The sequence below is a fragment of the Panthera onca genome, chromosome A1, assembly GCF_046562875.1.
Source record: "Panthera onca isolate mPanOnc1 chromosome A1, mPanOnc1 haplotype 2, whole genome shotgun sequence".
NCBI lineage: Eukaryota > Metazoa > Chordata > Mammalia > Carnivora > Felidae > Panthera > Panthera onca.
The window spans coordinates 99015640-99037803 of record NC_138339.1 but is presented as its reverse complement, the minus strand read 5'-3'; the positions used below and the strand labels follow the sequence as shown (position 1 = coordinate 99037803).

At 41.3% G+C, this 22164-nt stretch overlaps 1 protein-coding gene across 1 annotated transcript in view; it reads left to right on the top strand.

Annotated features, from left to right (window-relative positions):
- SV2C (synaptic vesicle glycoprotein 2C) overlaps positions 1-22164 on the top strand; it is a 221133-nt gene that overhangs the window by 51549 nt on the left and 147420 nt on the right. The window contains exon 2 of the mRNA XM_060637781.3: positions 8253-8931. Coding sequence (XP_060493764.3) covers positions 8352-8931 — 580 coding nt within the window. The 5' untranslated portion in view covers positions 8253-8351. The remainder of the gene's footprint in view (positions 1-8252; positions 8932-22164) is intronic.

Here is a 22164-nt window from a genome sequence, read left to right as displayed (position 1 = left end):
GTCTAGGGCTCAGATATGTTGACCTCTTTTTGTTGACAGTGTAAGGTCCAGAGGTTTCAAACTTTTGTTGAGTAAACATTTCAAACAATGTTTCAATCAATGTTTTCTGCCAGAATAAGAGAATAAGCATATTCATAATCTAGATGGTGTACCACACCATCTCTCTTGGACTATGTTCTTTTAATGATCACCAGAGCATTTTATTCGATGTAAATTATACCTCAATAAAATTGATCGTAAGCTTTTTTAAAAAGCCATTATCAGGGCACCTGGGTGGCTCATTCGGTTAAGTGTCTGACTTCGGCTCAGGTCATGATCTCACAGTTCATGAGTTTGAGCCTCACATCAAGCTTTGTGCTGACAGCTCAGAACCTGGAACCTGCTTCAGATTCTGTGTCTCCCTCTCTGCCCCTCCTCTGTTAGTACACTCGCTCTCTCTCTCTCTCTCTCTCTCAGAAATAAATAAAAACATTAAAAATTTTTTAAAAGTCATTATCTTTATTTTTTATGTACAACTTTTTTATTATAATAAAATAAAATATATTGTGTATAAAATATACATTTTAAACTATTTTTAAATTATTTTCTTATTTTTAAATTTACATCCAAGTTAGTTAGCATGTAGTGCAATAATGATTTCAAGAGTAGATTCTAGTGATTCATCCCCTATGTATAAAACCCAGTGCTCATCCCCAAAAATGTCCTCCTTAATGCCCCTCACCCATTTAGCCCATCCCCCACTCCCACTCCTCCAGCAGTTTGTTCTCCATTTTTAAGAGTCTCTGTTTTGTCCCCCTCCCTGTTTTTATATTATTTTTGCTTCCCTCCCCTATGTTCATTTGTTTTGTATCTTAAATTCCACATATGAGTGAAGTCATATATTTGTCTTTCTCTGACTGACTTATTTCGCTTAGCATAATACCCTCTTAGTTCCATCCACATAGTTGCAAATGGCAAGATTTCATTCTTTTTGACTGCTGAGTAATACTCCAGTGTGTGTGTGTGTGTGTGTGTGTGTGTGTGTGTGTGTATACCACAACTTCTTTATCCATTCATTTGCCAATGGACATTTGGGCTCTTTCCATTCTTTGACTATTGTCGATAGCACTGCTATAAACATTGGGGTGCATGTGCCCCTTCGAACCAGCACACCTGTATCTCTGGTGTAAATACCCAGTAGTGCAATTGCTGGGTCATAGGGTAGTTCTATTTTTAACTTTATGAGGAACCTCCATACAGTTTTCCAGAGTGGCTGCACCAGTTTGCATTCCCACCAGCAGTGCAAAAGAGATCCTCTTTCTCCGCATCCTCGCCAGCATCTGTTGTTGCCTGAGTTGTTAATGTTAGCCATTCTGACAGGTGTGAGGTGGTATCTCACTGTGATTTTGATTTGTATTTCCCTGATGATGAGTGATATTGAGCATTTTTTCATGTGTCTGTTAACCATCTGGATGCCTTCTTTGGAAAAGTGTCTATTCATGTCTTTTGCCCATTTCTTCACTGGATTATTTGGTTTTTTGGCTGTTGAGTTTGATAAGTTCTTTATGGATTTTGGATACTAACGTTTTATCTTCTTTATCATTTGCAAATATCTTCTCCCATTCCCTCAGTTGCCTTTTAGTTTTGCTGATTGTTTCCTTCGCTGTGCAGAAGGTTTTTATCTTGATGAGGTCCCAATAGTTCATTTTTGCTTTTGTTTCCCTTGCCTCTGGGAACGTGTTGAGTAAGAAGTTGCTGCAGCTGAGGTCATAGTGGTTTTGGTCTGCTTTCTCCCCTAGGATTTTGATGGCTTTCTGTCTTACGTTTAGGTCTTTCATCCATTTTGAATTTATTTTTGTGTATGGTGTCAGAAAGTGGTCCAGTTTCATTTTTCTGCATGTTGCTGTCCAGTTTTCCCAGCACCATTTGCTGAAGAGACCGTCTTTAGTGTATTGGATGTTCTTTCCTGCTTTGTCAAAGATTAGTTGGCCATACGTTTGTGGGTCCATTTCTGGGTTCTCTATTCTGTTTCATTGATCTAAGTGTCTGTTTTTGTTCCAGTACCGTATTGTCTTGATGATTACAGCTAAAAAGCCACTATCTTTCGATGTGTGAAACAACCTTAAGAAAGAGGTATCTAGTTGCAACATGGATGGTGAATACTACATGTTGCCTTTCTTTCTGACGTTGATCATAAACTAAAATGTATATTAGTTTGGACTAATGCATTACACAGTCTCTCAAAATATTTCTGGACTTGTTGCAAATGTTAATGTTCACATCATTGTCTTTTTATTTTAATGAAGCTATTTTTTGGCATTACTATAATGTCATCACATATAATTAGTTTTATGTTCTATCTCATAAGAGATGGAAAGTGATAAGGCTCTCATTGGGGTGGCTGGTGTGCTCTGTTATGGTCTTGACCAAGATGATATAGCACTGAGTTAAGGTGACATTCCCCACTTTTCAACTTCCATTCAGGTACAGGGATTTCCACTGCTCCTCAGGAGAGACAGATATGGGGAAAACACTTGAAGCTTCTCTTTTTACTACCCATGCACATACCCTCACTTGTCCCCAGTAAAGAAGGAACAACTTCTCTGGCAAATTGGGTGAAAGATCTTGGCCTGCTGGCCTCAGCCCCACGGAGGTGCTTACCCAGGTCTGCTAATCCTGTGACCTGGAAAACTCCCTGGACAGCCTTCCCTCCTGGAAGGAGCCCTGTGTGGTCCAGAATCCTAGGACTGGGAAGAAGGTGTGGCATCGGAGATGAAGTGTGTGCATGATTTTCCATCAGCTGGCAACTGCTCACCATTTACCTTCTCTTGTTGAATGTCTCCATTAGGTCCAAACTTAGGAGGGAAAGATGGCTGTTAGATAATGAGTCCCTTCTCCCAATCCCAACAGGCTGGAATTCTGCAAGTACTTTGAAGGGTTTCTACCTACCCAGGCAATGGGAGGTGGGTCTGTCTTCTGCCCCACGTTGGTGGAAACTCTGTTTCCCTCACGGGCTTCCGTTTCTACTAAGAACTGGTAGATGTAGTATAGGCGGTTGAGCTCTGGAGTAAGTTCATGTAAGTGTGAATTCTTACCGGGCAGATTTCAGTTTTCCCATCTGTCAAATGGAGATTTAAAAAGCATATGGTTATTGTCAAGATTCTTGTTGTGTGATAATTCCTCTGAAGTACTTATCACAGGGCCAACATAAGAATGAGTGAGCTATTATTATTGCTGTCATCACTGTGTGCGTGCACAATGGCTTCAAAGCTGCATAAATACAGTTATTACAATGATGGACTCTCCCAGCATCCAGAAGATTCCAGAATGTTTTGGTGAGGAGGAACTATCCCAGATCTTTTGATGATGGTGGCGATGAAGGGTACAGCAGAAGGAAGGACTGGAAGTTTGGGGACAGTGTGGTGAAACGGAGATAAACATCTGTGTGTGTGTTGGGGAGAGTTGTGCATGATGGGAACATGTGTAGGATGGTTTTGATATAATATGTGGTGTTACTGAATATACGATGTTTGGCATGAACCATCAAAGAAAAAAAAAAGAACTGAAACTCTGTTTTGCCAGAATAACTTCCATTTATGTGTATAAATTATTATTTGTGCAAAGTGATTGCCACACATAGAAATAGAGCTGATTTGTGCATATCATTTCATATATCAGATAAACGGTGCTGTAAATATTATTTGGTTGTAACAGCCACTTCTACAAATACAGTTGTTAACGGGGCGCTTGGGTGGCTCAGTCGGTTGAGCGTCCGACTACAGCCCAGGTCATGATCTCGCAGTCCGTGGGTTCGAGCCCCGCATCGGGCTCTGTGCTGACAGCTCAGAGCCTGGAGCCTGTTTCAGATTCTGTGTCTCCCTCTCTCTCTGACCCTCCCCTGTTCATGCTCTGTCTCTCTGTCTCAAAAATAAATAAACATTAAAAAAAATTAAAAAAAAATAAATAAATACAGTTGTTAATCAGCTGTGATAAGCAGGGCATCTAACCACGTAGCTATTAAAAACTTATTATAGGAGATACTGTTAGTGCTCTGCCCAGATACTCTTGGATCCCCTTCATTTTCTCTGCTCTCTTCCTCTGGCTCCATTCTTTTTCCACCAGCCACACCTGCACCTTGTCAGGGGACTGTGCATGGGTCTCTGGAACTGCCTTGCCTTTTGGTACAGAAAGCTGGAAGCGCCTCTAGTCCATCCTCACCCCGGGTGGCCCTTGGCCAACAACAGATGGGAGTGGGAGCGTGAAAGGCCAGCACCTTTGCCTTGAGTGGGAATAACTCTGGGGGGAGACTGTGGCTTGCCCCCCAGGACACTGCCTAAAACCGCAGTCCTCCCTCAGTCGTCCTCTTAATAAATGATTCGCACCTGATTCCTTATCACAGGTTCTGTTTCTGGGGAACCTGAATTAAAATCACTTAATGTACGTCAACTTTTCTCCTGGGCATGGTGTAAATGTCAGCTTATTAATCCTCACAACACTGTACGGCAGTTATTATTACGCTTACTTCGTGGAGAAGCACGCTGACTTGAATTAAAGAGTACTGGCAGCTGCACGTCACTGGAGGTGGTTGGAGGTTCGTTGCTTTGCCTTCTTTCCTGCCCTTCTGGCCCCTGGCGTCTTATTTAGCGTGACCGCTGTGTTATCTTTTGAAGTACAGCCACCATGTTGGGATGGTTTATCTGAACAAACAAGACTGCATTTGGGAATTATCTACATAAAGCCCATCACTGATGAAGATATCACAATAATTCTCCTTGGTTCAGAACACACAGGATGATTTAGCCAAGAGACCATAAAATAAGTTTTGTGTAGGGAAAACAAGTTATCAGAACGACCAGGAAGAATGCTACTGCATTGACTAAGACCTCAGCAAGAGCACTGGGTGAATCAGATAGGGGGTGAGGGGCAAGCCTCTGGGGTCAGGTTCATCTGGGCTGGAGTCCCAGCGTCTCTTCTGACAAGCTTTGTGATCTTGGGCTACTTATGTAATCTCATCCTTAATCTTCTCACCTGTAAAATGGAGACTGCAAGATCTATTTTGGAGGATTTAAATAAGGATTAAATAAAAGAATAAAAGAACATATATAAAGTTCTTAGCATAATGCCTGGCATAGAGTATGCTCTAAATCAAATCAGTTTTTATTAAAACGATGTCTGGAGCATATTATGTGGTCTGACTCAGTGATTCACCCTAAACAGAGGTGTATCATTTGCAGACATCGATGATGCAATATGCAGCTGCCCGTGGACCTCCTCATAGGCCATAACTGGTGTGCAGGCCACACCTTGAGAACCTTCCAGTACAGGTACCAATATGCCATTTTCCTGGTGGAGTCTGCAGTGAGCCAGGCTTTTTGCATTTTCCATTTACCAGAGAGAGGAATGGCCACAGGCCACTCTGCCCCTGAATAATCTGCCTGCCAGCAATATGAAGATTGCTTCATAAAGGCGGTACAGACTTGTTCTCTTGTTTGACATTTTATGGTGGGATCATTGTAGATTCACATGTTGTTAGAGATAATACAGACCCCCATGCCTTTCACCCAGTGTCCCCCAATGACAACATCTGCAGACATCTGATTTTAAACATATTTTTGAGTAAGTATTCGTGCCTTCCCTTACATGTGCGAAAATGCTGAAAAATCTTTGTTTTAGTGAGACTGCAAACCACAAGTCCCAGTCTCTTCTGTCAAGAATCTGAAAATCAACTGTCAAGGTGAGGAACCTTGAGTCAAAAAGGAGCCCTTATATATACACATTCCTTTATTTGCCCCAGAATGAAAACTAAGACTTTTACATGCAGCACTTTTTTTTTAAACCTGTAATGTTTGATTGCAAAGTTTTTCTTTTTTTTTTTTCCTCATTGTGCATATGATTAGATTACATAGAGGGTTAGAATTGTTGACTTTGCAGTCATAACCATGCCATTCAAGACCCCATGTGTGTTTCCTCTTCTAGAGGTGGGTGGGCCCCACACAAAGACCTTTTTGGGGGTCCTTAAAGCATGTGGTAAGAACATTTGTGGCTTGGAACAAAAGCAGAAACGCCAAATCCGGTCAGCTTAGGTAGCATTTCTTTAAAAGAGCCATTGTAGAAGCTCTCGGTTACTAAGAAGCACAGCTGCTCCCATGGTGGTACCGCCATGGCCCAGGCTCTGCTTCCCCCTCAGCACATTGTTCCTCATGTACCAGTGTATCCGGTGCCTGTACTGGTCATGCAGGGGAAGCAGCTCGTGTGCAGTGTCTGATATGATCATCAGTCTATGGATAGTAGAGCAGTTGGCTTTATTTACGGGGTGAACTGTCTTAATTTTGCTTTTAATTTTTTAAAAAAAATTTAATGTTCATTTTCAGGAGAGAGAGAGTGAGAGAGTATGAGTGGGGGAGGGTCAGAGAGAGAGGGAGACACAGAATCTGAAGAAGGCTCCAAGCTGTGAGCCATCAGCACAGAGCCTGACACGGGGCTCGAGCTCGTGAACTGTGAGATCATGGCCTGAGCCGAAGTCAGATGCTTAGCTGACTGAGCCACCCAGGTGCCCCTTTACTTTTAATTTTTAAAGTAGGGGGGCGCCTGGGTGGCTCAGTCGGTTAAGCGTCCGACTTCAGCTCAGGTCACGATCTCGCGGTATGTGAGTTCGAGCCCCGCGTCGGGCTCTGTGCTGACAGCTCAGAGCCTGGAGCCTGCTTTGGATTCTGTGTCTCCCTCTCTCTGACCCTCCCCCGTTCATGCTCTGTCTCTCTCTGTCTCAAAAATAAATAAGAGTTAAAAAAAATTTTTTTTAATTTTTAAAGTAGGAAGTATCTCTCTGTCCCCAACATTGCCTTCTCCTTCTCTCTTCTTTCCTGCCTCCTTCTTGAGTCTCTGAGCCTCCAGCCTCAACCTCTTCCAACTGCCTTCCCATCTTTTCTTACTCTCCTCATGGATCCTCCCATCTCTTGCTTCCCCTTACTGTCAGCCCTCCAAAAGAAAAAAAAAAAAAACAGAAAGAGAGAAAGAAAAAGGAGAATAAACAGAAAAACCCTCCATTACGACATTTGGCAAAAACCTTATAATCATATGTTTATTTTAATTTCATTTTACTGTCTTCCAAAACACAGGGCTGTGCAGAACCAGGCTTCTGTTTGCCTCGCGGGCATTTACAGTTATTCGGTGGTAATGATGCACAGTCCATTTATAAACAAACATCTTTTTGTCTTTATTACTGGGTTGGTTTCTGATGTCTGAACGAGCAGCTTAAGTGTATGTTTGCAAGCCATTCACCAAGTATCTTACACTAGGTACAAAGAGGAGGTAGAAATTAGTATTGCATAACTCATGGTTTGCAACACTGCCACAGAGTAGGGCTTGGGGATTTAATGATAGGGGGAGTGACTTTCTCACCGTTATATCCTCTATGTACAACCGTGGGCCACCAGAGGAGACAGCTCAGTGGACAAGTGAACCATCTATTACCATGGGTTCAGCCCGAATGTAAGCCAAGCCTTTTGTCTCAGTGATATAGAAAACCAAACAGTGGGCCATGGGAGACCCATGACAGGTATCCAGGACAGCAGTCAACTGGAATAACAGTAGGATGAGGGGGTGTGTGTGTCCAGAGATGAAGGACATAGAGACAAAGCCTGGAGTACTTATAAGGTGGGGTTGTGACGGGACATTGCATGTGGCTTACCTGTCACTGCTGGCCTGGGGGTGACTTCCGAAAGGACAGACCCCAACTAGACAAGCCTATTGTTCTAATTCAATGTTTATCAAAGGCATCTGTGAAATCGTTTGATGAACTCTACCCATTTCCTACCGACATGACCGTTATACTAGGGCAAATACTCAATTGCAGTTTGGGGGCACTGCGTGAGTCTTTGTTGAAGGAAATACAATGAAAGGAGAGGGAAAATGCATTTTACAAATATATATATGACTCAATAGCATTGTATATGGGGCTGCTTGCCTGCTTTTTTTTTTAATACTAGGAAATAAGTTCAGACAGGATTCTTCTCATATTCTGGTTTTGACTTTGCAGTGTGTGTATATGTCTGTGAGCAGTACTATTTTTCTCAATCCAAATGTGTTGGATGTACTTTTCGAGGTTCCAGATGTCCTGTTTTATCCTCAGGGAATTCCTGTGCATTCCATGCAAAGCTAATTCTGTGTCTTAGTCTGAGGGGGACGGTGAAAAGAGACCAGAGACCAAGGGATAGATGGTGAAAAAGACAAGAAAGGAATACTAAGTATCTTGTGTGGCTTTTCTTCTTTTGCAGTTCTGTTTTGAAGCCAAAGTGGATGATGCCGTCAGGGCTGAAGCACTGATCAGAGTCTGAAAACTTCCCATCTTCGCATTTGCCATCAGTTGAGATAAGATGGAAGACTATTACAAGGATAGGACTTCACTGATGAAGGGCGCCAAGGACATTGCCCGGGAGGTGAAGAAACAAACTGTAAAGAAGGTGAACCAGGCAGTGGACCGGGCCCAGGATGAATACACCCAGCGGTCCTATAGTCGGTTCCAAGATGAAGAAGAGGACGATGACTATTACCCACCTGGAGAGACCTATAATGGGGAGGCCAATGATGATGAAGGCTCCAGTGAGGCTACGGAGGGCCACGATGAAGATGATGAAATCTATGAAGGGGAGTATCAGGGCATCCCCAGTATGAACCAAGGGAAGGACAGCATTGTGTCAGTGGGGCAGCCTAAGGGCGATGTGCACAAGGACCGCCAGGAGCTGGAGTCAGAGAGGAAAGCTGATGAGGAAGAACTAGCCCAGCAGTATGAGCTGATAATCCAAGAGTGTGGTCATGGCCGTTTCCAGTGGGCCCTTTTCTTTGTGCTGGGCATGGCCCTTATGGCGGATGGTGTGGAGGTGTTTGTTGTTGGCTTCGTGTTGCCCAGCGCTGAGACAGACCTGTGCATTCCAAATTCAGGATCCGGATGGCTAGGTGAGTGCATCATGCCTGTGACACAGATTCTGAAACTGGCTTATTTGTGGAGCACCGTTAACAAATAGAATACTTACTTTTCATCCAGAGCACTGCTTCCCCCCTCACCACTACTTTATTAGGAACAGCTTTAAACATGCAAAAGAATCAAAAACATTGTACAATGATGCTTGTATATATCCACTACCTAGATCCTATAGTTAACATTTACCGTATTTTCTCTATCATCTATTCATCCATCAATCCAACTTATATGTTTATGCATTTCAAATTAAGAGCAGTATGTTTTATATTATTATAAATGTTTTATTGGTTTCTCCTTTATTAACTTCTAAAGATATGTCCTTGGAAGTTAATAAGACTACTATATGAAACATATTTGGTACTTTTCTAAATACAGAGGTTAATTCTACAAAACTCTGACAAATGTGATTTAAAATTCTGAATTTCAAATTTTATGTATAATACTATGATTTTGGGACCCTGCTAGTTTTTTTTTTTTCCTATAATCTATGTGTATGTTTGCTTGTTTATTTTTTCAGTTAGTTTTATTCATAGAATTTTCTCTAGATGACTTTTTCTTTTTCAAAGCTTGTACCTTTGTGCCTAAACTGGAAGAACTTCCTCATATGCTTTAAAAATCTATTTCAAATTGGGCAGCTGGGTGGCTGAGTCAGTTAAGCGTCCAACTCTTGATCTCAGCTCAGGTCATAATCTCACATTTTGTGAGTTCAAGCCCCACATAAGGCTCTGCACTGATAGTGTGGAGCCTGCTTGGGATTTCTCTGCCCCTTCTGTCTCTGTTCCTCCCCTGCTTGTGCTCACTCACGTGCATGCTCTCTCTCTCAAAATAAATAAATGAACTAAAAAAAGTTTTTAAAATCTATTTCAAGTCGTATTAATATCTAAATTATATGTGTAAAAATAATACGACTTCTCTATCAAATATCTAGATAGCAGAAGTTACCATGACCTTGAGGTTCAAAGAAACCCTCCCTTGTGGAAGGGAAAACAAGAAGGCCAAGAAACATGCACACAGCCACATAGCCCCAACAATTTAAGTCCACGTCAAGCATTCAGTAGATTAAGGTAGGAGGACTTTCAAACCCCTTTTGCTAAGCATACCCCAGACAACATGTTTATGTGCATATGAAATCTATATGTGTCTCAGAGTCTGTGAGAGTAAGAGTACTTGGTATCTATATTTTCAAGGGACTTTTTAAAACTAAAGTTTGATAAACAAAAGTCTGCAAGTCTTTTTATGGAAACTGAGTAATTTTATTGAGTAATGTTATAATCATTGATGCTGAGAACTTTTCTGTGTGAAAAAAATTAAATGCCATTTTCTAACCTGCTCTGTGACAGTGAAAGAGAGAAAATCATGAGAAAAAGATTTACATCTCATTTCTTTAACACTTGTTTCTTTATATGACCCCGTCCTAGCATCTATTTTTTTATTTACTTAGCTGAAAGAGATAGATTCTTGGAAGCAGACTGTGAGGGAGAGAGGGTGGGGGTGGGACATATTTTGCCTGTTTTTGCTGGTAGACTCATCTCTGTGTTCAGCCATCAAAATACAGAACATAATTTTGAGGAGGGTCCTTAGTCGTTTGTCAAATTGATCATTTCAGTGTACCTCGTATGTATCCACTGTATTTTGCCTTTGTGTGTGTGTGTTTTTTTTCTTTTGGTGAGCAGCTATATCTACTATAAGGCTGGGAATCAAAATATTTATCAAGATGTTGCAAAAGGAGTGGAACAGCAGAACATTTTAAGGAGATAGATACTTAGAAATATAACGGCACACATATTTAATAATTGCAAGCTTCATTTTAGGATAAAAAGCATTTCACATTATAATCCTAGCTTTTATATTGGAAACATTTCAGAAAACTCTAAACTAAGCTTGCCTTTATCTTCTTGGTGCTGAATGGAAACACAGTATGACACCTGGTTCTCTTATCAGTTTATTCCATACACCTTTAAACCCTGCTGATGTTATACACCCCTAGGTGACATTCAGAAGTTCAGATAATGCTGTGGAACAATTGGAGCAGTGATATTTTCCTCTTTCCATAAGTGTGACTGCTTTAGTGAATTAAAACTGTGTCCCCAAGAGTGTATGGTTTCACTCAACATTGTGAGTCCCCAACAGAAGCATTTTAATGGTTTCATAACTGTACCTTCCAGACTTGCATTTCAATTCTTTTGCCACTGTAATTTTACTTATAATTGCATTCTAATGGAGTTTTTTAAGACAAGCATTTAAATTGTTTTGCCATTTTCATTCCATCGAATAATAGCTTTGTAATATAATTACCGCTCTAAGTCACAGCAATGGGATCAAAATGCGAGAAAGATGCATGACCCATGTTTGGTGGTATTTGAGGGATATAGATTTGCAAAGTAATTTCTCATTTGGCACTAAGCATTGTGTCGTTCTCTCAAGGAAGACCAGGAACAAAAAATATGAACCAATTTATGTCTCATTTATTTGGGAGATAGAGCCTCTCTTGATGTTTGCTAGAAGGTTGACTTAAAGATAGTGACTGTGTGTGCAGGTGTCTATGTGTATGGCCTGTGTGTATATATAACATTGTTAATTGGGCTGGGAAAAAGAGTAAATATTTAAGCATCTAACGAGCTGTTCTTTGGGGGAATAAGGTGCAGTCTTATTTAAGATAATCCATGCTCCATTGCCAAAGTCTATTATTGAGCATTTATTATGTGCAAAGCATAGTGTTACCACTGGGGATAATAGGACAAATAAGGATGAGGTTTCTGTATCCAAGGAAGTTATAGTCTAGTATGGAGAAATCACAAATGTCTGCATGTTGCTAGCACGAAGAAACAAATATCAACAGCTGGAAGAGAAGCAAAAATAGACTTGAGGCTGAGAGACCACGTAAGGTGTCGCGACCTGACCGAGGCAGTGGGGGGGAAAAGCCAGGATTTGAGAGCTGTTCCAGAGGTAGGGTCAGCAAGGATTGGTCCTCGATGAATTCAGATGGCGGAACAAGTGGACAGTTGATGAAAAGAAGGTGATTCATCAAATAAAGTAATGCGGAGTACAGGTTTGAACCTGAGGCAGAAGGATGAAGAGTTTGTTTTAGACTTCTCCCTTTGAGATCCTGGGGAGCATCCCAGGAGTCCAGTGAGCCACTGTCCTTTTGGACTGAAGCACAGTTGGTTTGTGAGCAATCTCATTTAAGATGACGCTGCCAGTGACCTCAACCAGGGGGACAGTGGTTTCCCGCAGAAAGCTCTATTATGGGGCTGCTGATGAGGAGGATGGCAGAAGAGGAGCAACCAGGAGAGCGGGGAGGCCTGGATGTCGCTGAGAAAAGGAAGAGATCTGTCACCCTCAGGTGCTGCAGTCTTTTTTTTTTTTTTGAGTTTTGAGAGATGGAGAGAGAGAGCAGTACGCGCACAAGAGCAGGGGAGGGGCAGAGAAGGAGAAAGAGAATCCCAAGCAGGCCCCGTGCTGTGAGCGCAGCCGAGCACGACGTGGGACTCCATGATCTCTGTGAGATCAAGACCTGAGCCAAAAGCAAGAGTCGGACACTTAACCGACTGAGCCATGCAGGTGCCCTGGTGGCTGCAGGGTCCTGCAGGAAGGATTCCAAACAGTCTCTCAGTTCTGGCATTTAAGAAGTTACCGGCAGCGCAAAAGACCATTAAGACGAAAACAGCGAGCAAAGCTCGTGAATAAAGGGTTTAATAGCTAAAGAGCAATGCAATTTTTTTTAAGGTTGGTCTTGTTTTGTTTCGTTTTGAGAGAAAGAGAGACAGAGCACAAGTGGGGGAGGGGCTGAGAGAGAGGGAGACACAGAATCCGAAGCGGGCTCCAGGCTCTGAGCTTTCAGCACAGAGCCCCAGGCAGGGTTCAAACCCACAAACTGAGATCATGACCTGAGCCGAAGTCGGACGCTTAACTGACTGAGCCACCCAGGCATCCCAACAGAAATTTTTATACATCTTTTCTGCGACTTCAGCTGCCCCTCTGGTGTTACAATAGGTTCTGTGTTTGATAAAGCACTATTTGTGCACTAGCTTTTGTGTGTGGGGCATGGCCCAGGGCCCTGTAAGGGAGACTGCGAATAAGGATTGGTTCCTATTATCAAGGGAGATCATGGTATTTCCCAGCTGCTGGTGTCTTAGTGTTTTAGACAGACCCTGTCACCTTAAAAATGAGGGGGGTACTTGGGAGTGTACCTGACTTGCCTAATGCATCGCTGCCTGTTGGGAGAGCCAGACTGCCACCCATTCCAGCTCCTCATCCCATCTGCCTTTCCAGTTCTCCAACATTTTCATTTAAAGGCCTCTGGACTGGGGTTACTTCTAGGAGAATACAGTATTGTCAATTGTTGGCAGAAACATACCACTCCAGTATCTCAAGGGGGGGAGGACAGATCTAAAAATTCACTTTTTGTTCATGGATTCCAACAGTGTAATCACCTATTGATATTACATCTTTTTCTCCCTTTCCTAAGCCCTAATAGAGGATATGCCCTGGTTGTTGTTGTTGTTGTCTTTATTTATACACAGTACATAAGGGCAACAGTCACAAATGAGAAATACGATTTCCTCAAAAATAAAGGGGACATGAGCCCCATGGGACCAGGGGTTTTTGTCAGTGTTGTGAACTACTGTTTCCCCACCGCCCACATCAGTGCCTAGTACATAACAGAATCTCAACAAATATTTGAGATGACAGTCCCTGCGATCATTAACACTTTGAGACCTCACTGAGGATATGGACATATCGAAAGTAAGAATGTGTTATTTTGAGTGGGCATTCATCAGTAGTAGAGGACCAACAGGAGGGAAAGTCATAGATGCAGATGTTGTCAGTGCCCTTCTGGTTGCTGGTCAGGGTTGCAGTGTCCTGACCTAAAAATCTTAACCGATGTGGTTTGGGGGCCACATGTATCACTATTGTAAGGAAGGCTGCCTGAGGCCTGGAGTCTGTAAAGACACGAATCCTGTAGCAAAGACCTCTCGCTCTAATTCCACGCTCCAAAGCCCTTTAAAGATTTCAAATTCAGCTTGCTTTAGAGCTTGCCCGTCAGGAATGCGCCTGCCAGAGGATGCCAGTCTTTGTGGAAATTCTGTGTTTCATTTAAATTAACCAATTGGCGTTCTGATTTTTCCGTCTGTCTTGGTGAGCTTCACTCCTGGGAGTCTGCTTCTGAGAGATGGATGTGTTCAGGGTGTGCTGACACATCTAGTTGGGGAACACATGGGAACCAGGTCCAGACCAGGACTGGGTGGAAGTAGCCAGCACCCTGGAAGGCCCACCTGGGTGTCCCAGAGTAATACCCTATTGTAGCACAGACTAATTTTCCTTTAGAACCTCTATAGCATTAGCTGGTTCATTGGCATGTTGGGCAAAAACAGAGGTGGACCATGAACATCAAAGCATCAAGAATGTATTGGTACATATGATTGGAATTTTTCTTGGCTTTTTTTCATTTTTGGACATGTCAGTTTGGAAACTATTCAATACTTGCCTATCAAGTCAGAGTGTTTGGAATTCATATACCTTCTCTTGACAACTACGATGCTCATTCAACAAAAATTTGTTGAGCACTGACTATGTGACTGGCATGGTTTTAGACTCTAGAGATACAATGGTAAATAAAACAAAATCGCTAGTAGACCTTAAGCATGTCTTTTAACTGTTCTTTCCGTAGTTTCTACCTAGGTGGTAGAATTTCTTGGAACATACCAAGTTCTCTCTCTGTCTCTCTCTCCCCTGCTACTTCATTTGCCACTTATAGAAATGGTGGTTTCCTTGAAGGCTGGGCTGGATGGATATGACCTGAACTATCCCTAATTTCTGTGCATCTCTCCATATGCTCCCTTATTCTTTTAGGTATTACCAAAAGAAGACATATTCTTTGGGATTTCTAGCTCCTTATCTTTAGCTGTCCGTGTTTAAAAAACAAAATAAAACAAGCTTCAAGTTTCTGAGATATCTTTTTCTTTCCTCCTGTTGACTGCTCGTTGCTACTAGATTGCAGGCAGAATACAGTAACTGGCTCAGTGTGTGTCGAACCAGTCGTTTCATTCAGTGTGTGTATTACCTGTTCCCAGTGCTTCCAGGTAGACCAGTATATCTGAGCTGATACCAAAATGATGCGGTCTTAGCTTTATTCCAAGTTTTGATCATCGGGAATCTGGATATACTCTGTATATCTTTCTCAGTTTGAGAAATAACTGGTATATATCACTGTGTAATTTTAAGATGTACAGCATGATGGTTTGTGTATATTGTGAAATGATTGCCATACTAGGTTCAGCTAATCTCCATCTTCTCATAAATGCAATAAAAAGATAAGAGAGAAAAAAAGGAAAAAAAATTGTTTCCTTATCACGAGAACTCTTAGGATTACAAACTCCCTTTTTCTTTCTTTTTTTTCCCCCAAGGGAATTGTACCAAACTCTCTTAGCAACTTTCCAACGTACTTGATTCTTGAACCACTTAGGGGTTACAGGCGCTGTGACCCTCTGCACGGGTGAAAACCCCAGTGTAACTTTCACTCCCCCAAAACTTAACTACTGATAGCCTGTTCTCAGTAGGAAGCCTAACTGATTCACATAAACAGTCTTATTAACACATAGTGTGTACGTTACATGTATTATATATTATATTCTTATAATAAAGTAACCTAGAAAAAAGGAAATCATAACAAAGAAAAATACACTTATTGTACTATATTTATATTTAAAAATCCATGTATAAATGGACCCATGTAGTTCAAACCTTTGTTGTTGAAGGGTCAACTGTGTATCATACTCCAGTATTAGCTACAGTCATCATGTTATAGATTATACTAGTACTTACTTATAACTGGAGGCTTATACCTTTTGACCATCTTCCTCCATTTATCCCTCCTCTCCCCCCCCCCCCCCACTGCCTCTGATAACCACAACTCTGATCTCTTTTTTCTATGATTTTTTTTAGGTTTTTGGGTGTTTGTTGTTGTTGTTATTGTTCTGCATATAAGTGGGATCATACAGTGTTTGTTTGTCTTTCTCCATCTGACTTATTTCACTGAATATAATGCCTTCAAGGTCCATCCATGATGTTGCAAATGGTTGACTTTCCTTGTTTTGTTTTTTTAATGGCTGAAAAATATTCCAGTGTGTGTGTGTGTGTGTGTGTGTGTGTGTGTGTACGTGCATACACACCATACCTTCTTTATCCATTCACCCATCAATAGACATTTAGGTTGTTTCCATGTCTTGCCTATTGCAATAATGCTGCTATGAACATGGTGGTGCAGGTGTCTTTCTGAGTTGGAGTTTTTATTTCCTTCAGATATAATCCCAGGAGAGTTACAGTATCATGATCATAATGGATTAAGTCTTTAATCCATTTTGAGTTCATTTCTGTGAGTGCTTTAAGATATGGGTCCGGTTTCATTCTCTTACCTGTATTTACATGTAATTAAATACAATCCAATTATCCCAGCACTGTTTATTAAAGCACTTTTTTCCATTGAGTATTCTTGGCTCTTTTGTCAAATATTAGTTACTGTCTATGCTTTACTTCTGGGCTCTTGATTCTGTTCCATTGGTCTATTTGTCTGTTTTTATGCCAGTACTATACTGTTTTGATGACTGTAGCTGCATAGTATATCTTGAAATCAGGCGGTGTGATGCCTCCTGTTTTGTTCTTCTTTCTGAGGAAATCTTTGGCTATTAAGGGTGTTTTGTGGTTTCATATGAATTTTAGGAGTGTTTTTTTCTACTTCGGTAAATGTGTTCTAAATTTTAAGATGAGTGGCTTTGTACCCTAAAAGTGTAGGCTGCAGATTTCAGGATCAGCAACTATATACCCTGCCCAATCCCTTTGTTACTGACATCTGCCTCGGTATCTTGAAGGGAGGTTTGATCTCCATTGTGTGTGTGTGTATGTGTGTGTGTGTGTGTATGCCCTCTGCTTCTGTTTAGCCTCTCAGCTGTCACAGTGATTCTAATTGGAATTAAAAAGTTATTGGCTTCTAGAGAACATCCTGTTCACCAACACTAGCAAAATCTTATTTGGATTCATTATTGCCAAATTGGAAAAGAAGACTCAATAATTTGTTGCCATTATATACTTGGGTCTTATTTCCTCTGGTCATTCGTTCTAACCTCCTAGTGGATTTGGCCTATGTAGCCTGAAACAATTCCTCCATCCAGGAAGTCTGTGATACATTTTCACAGGATAGGAGTGAACAGAAACCCCATGCCACATTCCAGAATCTTGCCAATTAGCAGCATTCTGAGGCTTTGAGAGTGTGATAGTAAATGCCTTTCTGTTACCCGGAGGCTCATTGGGGGTTTTCCTACAATATAGCTTTGAACCTAAAGGCTGATCCTTGCATCCTGAATCCCTATATCTCTGCATCCTAGAACACTTCTGGATGAGGATTCTGATTCCAGTGGTGGTACATATTACATTACATTACATTACAGTACAGTACAGTACATTATTCTGATTCAATCTGGGACTCTCCCTGAAGTCACTGTAGAACTTGCTGATCTGTTGTTAGTTTAGAGACTTTGTTAATTGCATGTTGGTTTAAATAAGGCAGTTTGAAATGTTAATCACCTAATAACTGTATCAAGCCAAATTCAAATAATTTGGGCTTGTAGGTTTGAATTCCAACCAGGAAGATGAAATCATCCCTTTTCATGGGAAATCTAATCTCTCAATATTCTGACGTAACAAGAGCTTGTATAGGAACTAAGGTTCCTGCAAAATGCTTCAGGGAGTAGGAAATGGTTTAATTACATTCATCTTGAAGAGTTATTCTGATAAAAGACTGAAGCAAGTATTCCCAACCCACATATTTGCAAACTGACATTCTTACCTTACACTTAGAAATTTCTTATTGGCCTTTTTAAGATTGTGACAGAAAAAGTAAAAGAGGTCCTTGGGTATAGTTCTTACCTTCAATTTCAAAACTGAGATCTCTAATGAAATATAAAATGATGAGGACACAATGAGTTTTTCCAACTAAAAATTTCTAATGTAAGGAATTTGCTTAAAAATAGAATATAATGATCTTTAAATTATTTTCACATCTCTCTTATCTCTTATCTCTCTTATCTCTAAATGCGAAAGATGATAAATTTTGTCATGTGTATTTTCCTACATTAAAAATGCAATCTTCCTATACCTATTAGAAATGAGCAAATATTTCTAAATATTGGAATATTGTTTATCTCTGCCATTAAGTTTATTTTTTCACTCTCAAGACAAAGCCTGGAAACAGAGAAGCTGACAGCTGAGAAACTGCTGAAAATCCACCTTAACCAATTGATGTTGTAGGGCTGCTATGTACAGTTTTGCAGGTTGTAAACTGCACCAAGGCACCTGGCTAGTGATGAAAAGGTGGTAGTATCTTGCCACCACTGTCCTTAATAACTGACATCAATATAATTACCATATTAAAAAAAAAGAAAGAAAGGCCCTGCTTTAAGACAAAGGACTCTATTAGTTATGTCACTGACAAGGGAGTTCTCAACCAAGCGTAAGACCTACCAGCCTGCACTGTGGCCAGCCTGGGGCTTGATGGAAGGAGCAGTCGGCATCCATCTACACCATCAGGTCAGCCAAGCAACATCAGAGCAAGTTGGGGTGGGAGGGAAGGAAGAGTGTCTTCTTTCCTAACATCCCAGGAAGAGCTACAGAGAGCAGGATGGAGCCACACCACCTGGCACTTTTGTAGGGCAGATTGCCTCAGTGCTGCTAGGATATAGCTTGCATCTGCCCAGCACCCTTGGTTTGTGCCTGGGAGAAAAGTTCTGTTCGGGGGCATAGCATGGAACAAGCTCTTAGAGGGGAAGTTAAGGGGCCTGCTTAACATTTGGTATGCCCTTTGTGAAGTCACGAAAAGAAGCTGAGAAAGTTGGGCACAGGTCTACTTAATACAGGATATTCATAAGGTGCTTTCAAGTAAGTGCTGGAACATGGCTTTCTTCTAAGAGAATATGATTGCTATTGTTCTGCAGAAAAGCAAACATTTTGGGAATAGTTTTGTAGCATTTGAATTACCAAAGATCAATATACAAAATAGGTTACATTCTTGAAGTCTTTTGGTATTTAAATTTAGGTATTCGTGATGTTTAAAGAGAAAGAGTTGTGTTGAGTAAATTCATTGCCAAGAATATCTTAGTCCTTGAGAGGGATTTGCATGAACCTAAGTGAGAATGAAATGTGTGTGCCCTTTTCTGCAAAGAGACTGATGCCAGGTAGCATAGACACCCAGTTAATATTGACAATGTGCCTACCAGAAAGGAGGGAACCTGTGGTGAGAGGCCAAGTTTTTGCCCCCAGGTAATATTTTAGGATGCAAGAGTCTCTTCCCAATGACTAAGTAAAAATCAAATCTACCCATGGGTAGTACCACTGTCAGGAGGGGGAGAGTAAGGACTGGGGCATATTTGGGGGGAGTTTGGGGACACTGCTTTTACCTCCAGAATCAAGAATCCAGTTTACCTCTGTGACCTTATGTTTGAGCTTTCCTCCCAACACTCTGAGACCATATTATCATATCTTGCCATACTTCTATAGGCTCATTCATGACAGCGCAGCAAAGATAGTTCGACCGCATGCGTGCACGCGCGCGCGCGCACACACACACACACACACACACACACACACACACACACACCCTTTCTCCTAGGGATTCAGCTGGTACATGAAAACACAGTGTGTTCCAGCAGTGTGGAAAGCAAGGATGCCCTCCCTCAGAGACTGTGCTTCCTGACTAGTAATGAGCTGAAGTGTAAGGAAGATAACACCCTGAGGTGGAGTCAGTGTCTCCAACTTTGTCAAGTTAAGGAAGGAAATGGATGGACAGGAGGAAGCCGGTTAGTGGTTAGCAATGTTCAAAGTTGGAGAGAAGGATGGAATTAAATAATGAGAAATGGATACCTGGGTGGCTCAGTCGGTTGAGCATGTGACTTCAGCTCAGGTCATGATCTCACAGTTCGTGGGTTCGAGCTCCTCATCGGGCTCTGTGCTGACAGCTCAGAGCCTGGAGCCTGCTTCGGATTCTTTGTCTCCCTCTCTGTGCCCCTGCCCTGCTCACGTACCCTCTCTCTCTCAAAAATAAATAAACATTAAAAAAATCTTTTTAAATAATAATATGAGGAAACAAAATGTAGAATCAAGTGAGAGAAAAGAAATAGAAGGTAAACCAAAAGAGAAACATTTTAAAGAAAGAAGATAAAGCTTTGATAGAAGCTACAACATGGACGAGTCCTGAAAACATTATGCTGGCTGAAATAAGCCAGACACAAAAGGACAAATGGTTGTATGATTGCACTTATATGAATTATCTAGAATAGACAAATTCACCAAGACAGAGAGTAGATTAGAATTACCAGGGGCTGGGAGGGAGAGGGAATGAGGAGTTACTGCTCAGAAGTTCGAGTTTCTGTTTGGAACGATGAAAAACTTTGGGAAAAGATGGCCGTGATGGTTGCACAACATTGTGAATGTAGTTGGTGGCACTGAATTATATGCTTAAAATAGTTAAGCTGGCAAATTTTATGTTCTATAAATTTAACACAATTCAAAAAGAAAAAAAACAATTAGAAAGAAGTCGTTTTGGAGGTGGTTGGGTGCTCGTAGCACAGATGGCTGGAGTTCACTGTCCCCTGTGTTTGGGGAGATGCTGGGCTGGCAGTGAGTCCTGGACAGATACAAATGTATTATCAGAGCAGCGTCTCCTGCCCTGTTTCCTGCACTGTCGCAGGAATTGGAGTCCTGATGTGGCTCCCGTTCTTTGTCAATAGCAGCTATTCCTATAGGTAACTTTCTTCCTGAGGGAATCCAGACTAATTCTGGTCATGGAGTTTGCCATAATGGCCTTTCCTGGAAGAATATTCTAGGGGCACCTGGGTGGCTCAGTAGGTTAAGCGTCCGACTTTGGCTTAGGTCATGATCTCACGGTTCATAGGTTCAAGCCCCGTGTCCGGCTCTGTGCTGACAGCTCAGAGCCTGCTTCGGATTCTGTGTCTCCCTCTCTCTCCATTCCTGCCCTGCTCACACTCTGCCTCTCTCTCTCAAAAATAAATAAAAACATTTAAAAAAAGGATATTCTAGACTGCTGAACTCTTGTTGAGCTTCTTGGGGAATATTTGAGAGTGAAGGGAGGGATTTGGGTGTGGACCAAGTATGCTACTTGAAAATCAGAGGGGAACAAATAATATAACCTAGAATATTCTGTAGGCAATTTTCTAGTAAACTTGGAGTCAAGGTAATCATTAGATTAAAATGTATGACTTTACTATGTAACTTGTTTGAAAAGTGAGATATTTATTTTAAGTAAATAAAGTTTACCTTATTAAGAGTCAAAGCCTCTTCTTGTTTAAGCCTATTTCTTTTTATTTAGAAAACAAATTTTTTTAATGTTGATTTATTTTTGACAGAGAGAAAGAGAGACAGAGCATGACTTGGGGAGGGGCAGAGAGAGGGAGACAGAATCTGAAACAGGCTCCAGGCTCTGAGTTGTCAACACAGAGCCCGATGTGGGGCTCAAACCCACAAACTGCAAGATCATGACCTGAGCCAAAGTCGGACACTCAACCAACTGAGCCACCCAGGTGCCCCTGTTTAAGCCTATTTCTTAAACGGAAATCAAAAGTGTTTTATATTATTTCTAAATTTATCTTCTAGAATTTAAATGTGTCCTGATAGTTCAGGGCATCCATTTTTATTCTTTATGTAATACTTTGGTTTTTCTTCACCCCTTTCTACCATCCTGTTACTGCTGCCACTTAACTGTCTGTCACTCATCCCCTGATGCTTCTGTGCTGTGGATTAGGAAACTTGATAACTAAGGTTGTTAAGAATTATCTGCTAAATAAGAGTAAATAGACTACGTGAAGGAACTGAGAGTTGCTGAGTAATTGCTTGACTTTATAAGTGGGGGCTTTATAATGGATACATGGGATGTCCAGAAACCAAGTTCAAGATTTTGGCAAAGTAGACATTAGAAGGACATTGGAAGTTTGGCTTTTGGTGTATTACTGTATCTCCTTTTGTTCCCAGTTGCAAATAGCTCTCTGTAAATCAAGCTAGGGCTAGGCTGTGCACAAGTTATTGTGGTGAAAAGTCAAGTAGCTGGCTTAAATTATTTTTTGTGAGTCAGGGCAGGGTTTAAATAATTGCTTGAAGAATTTAGAGTTAATACAAAATAAACTTAAGGTTTTGAAATTTTAACT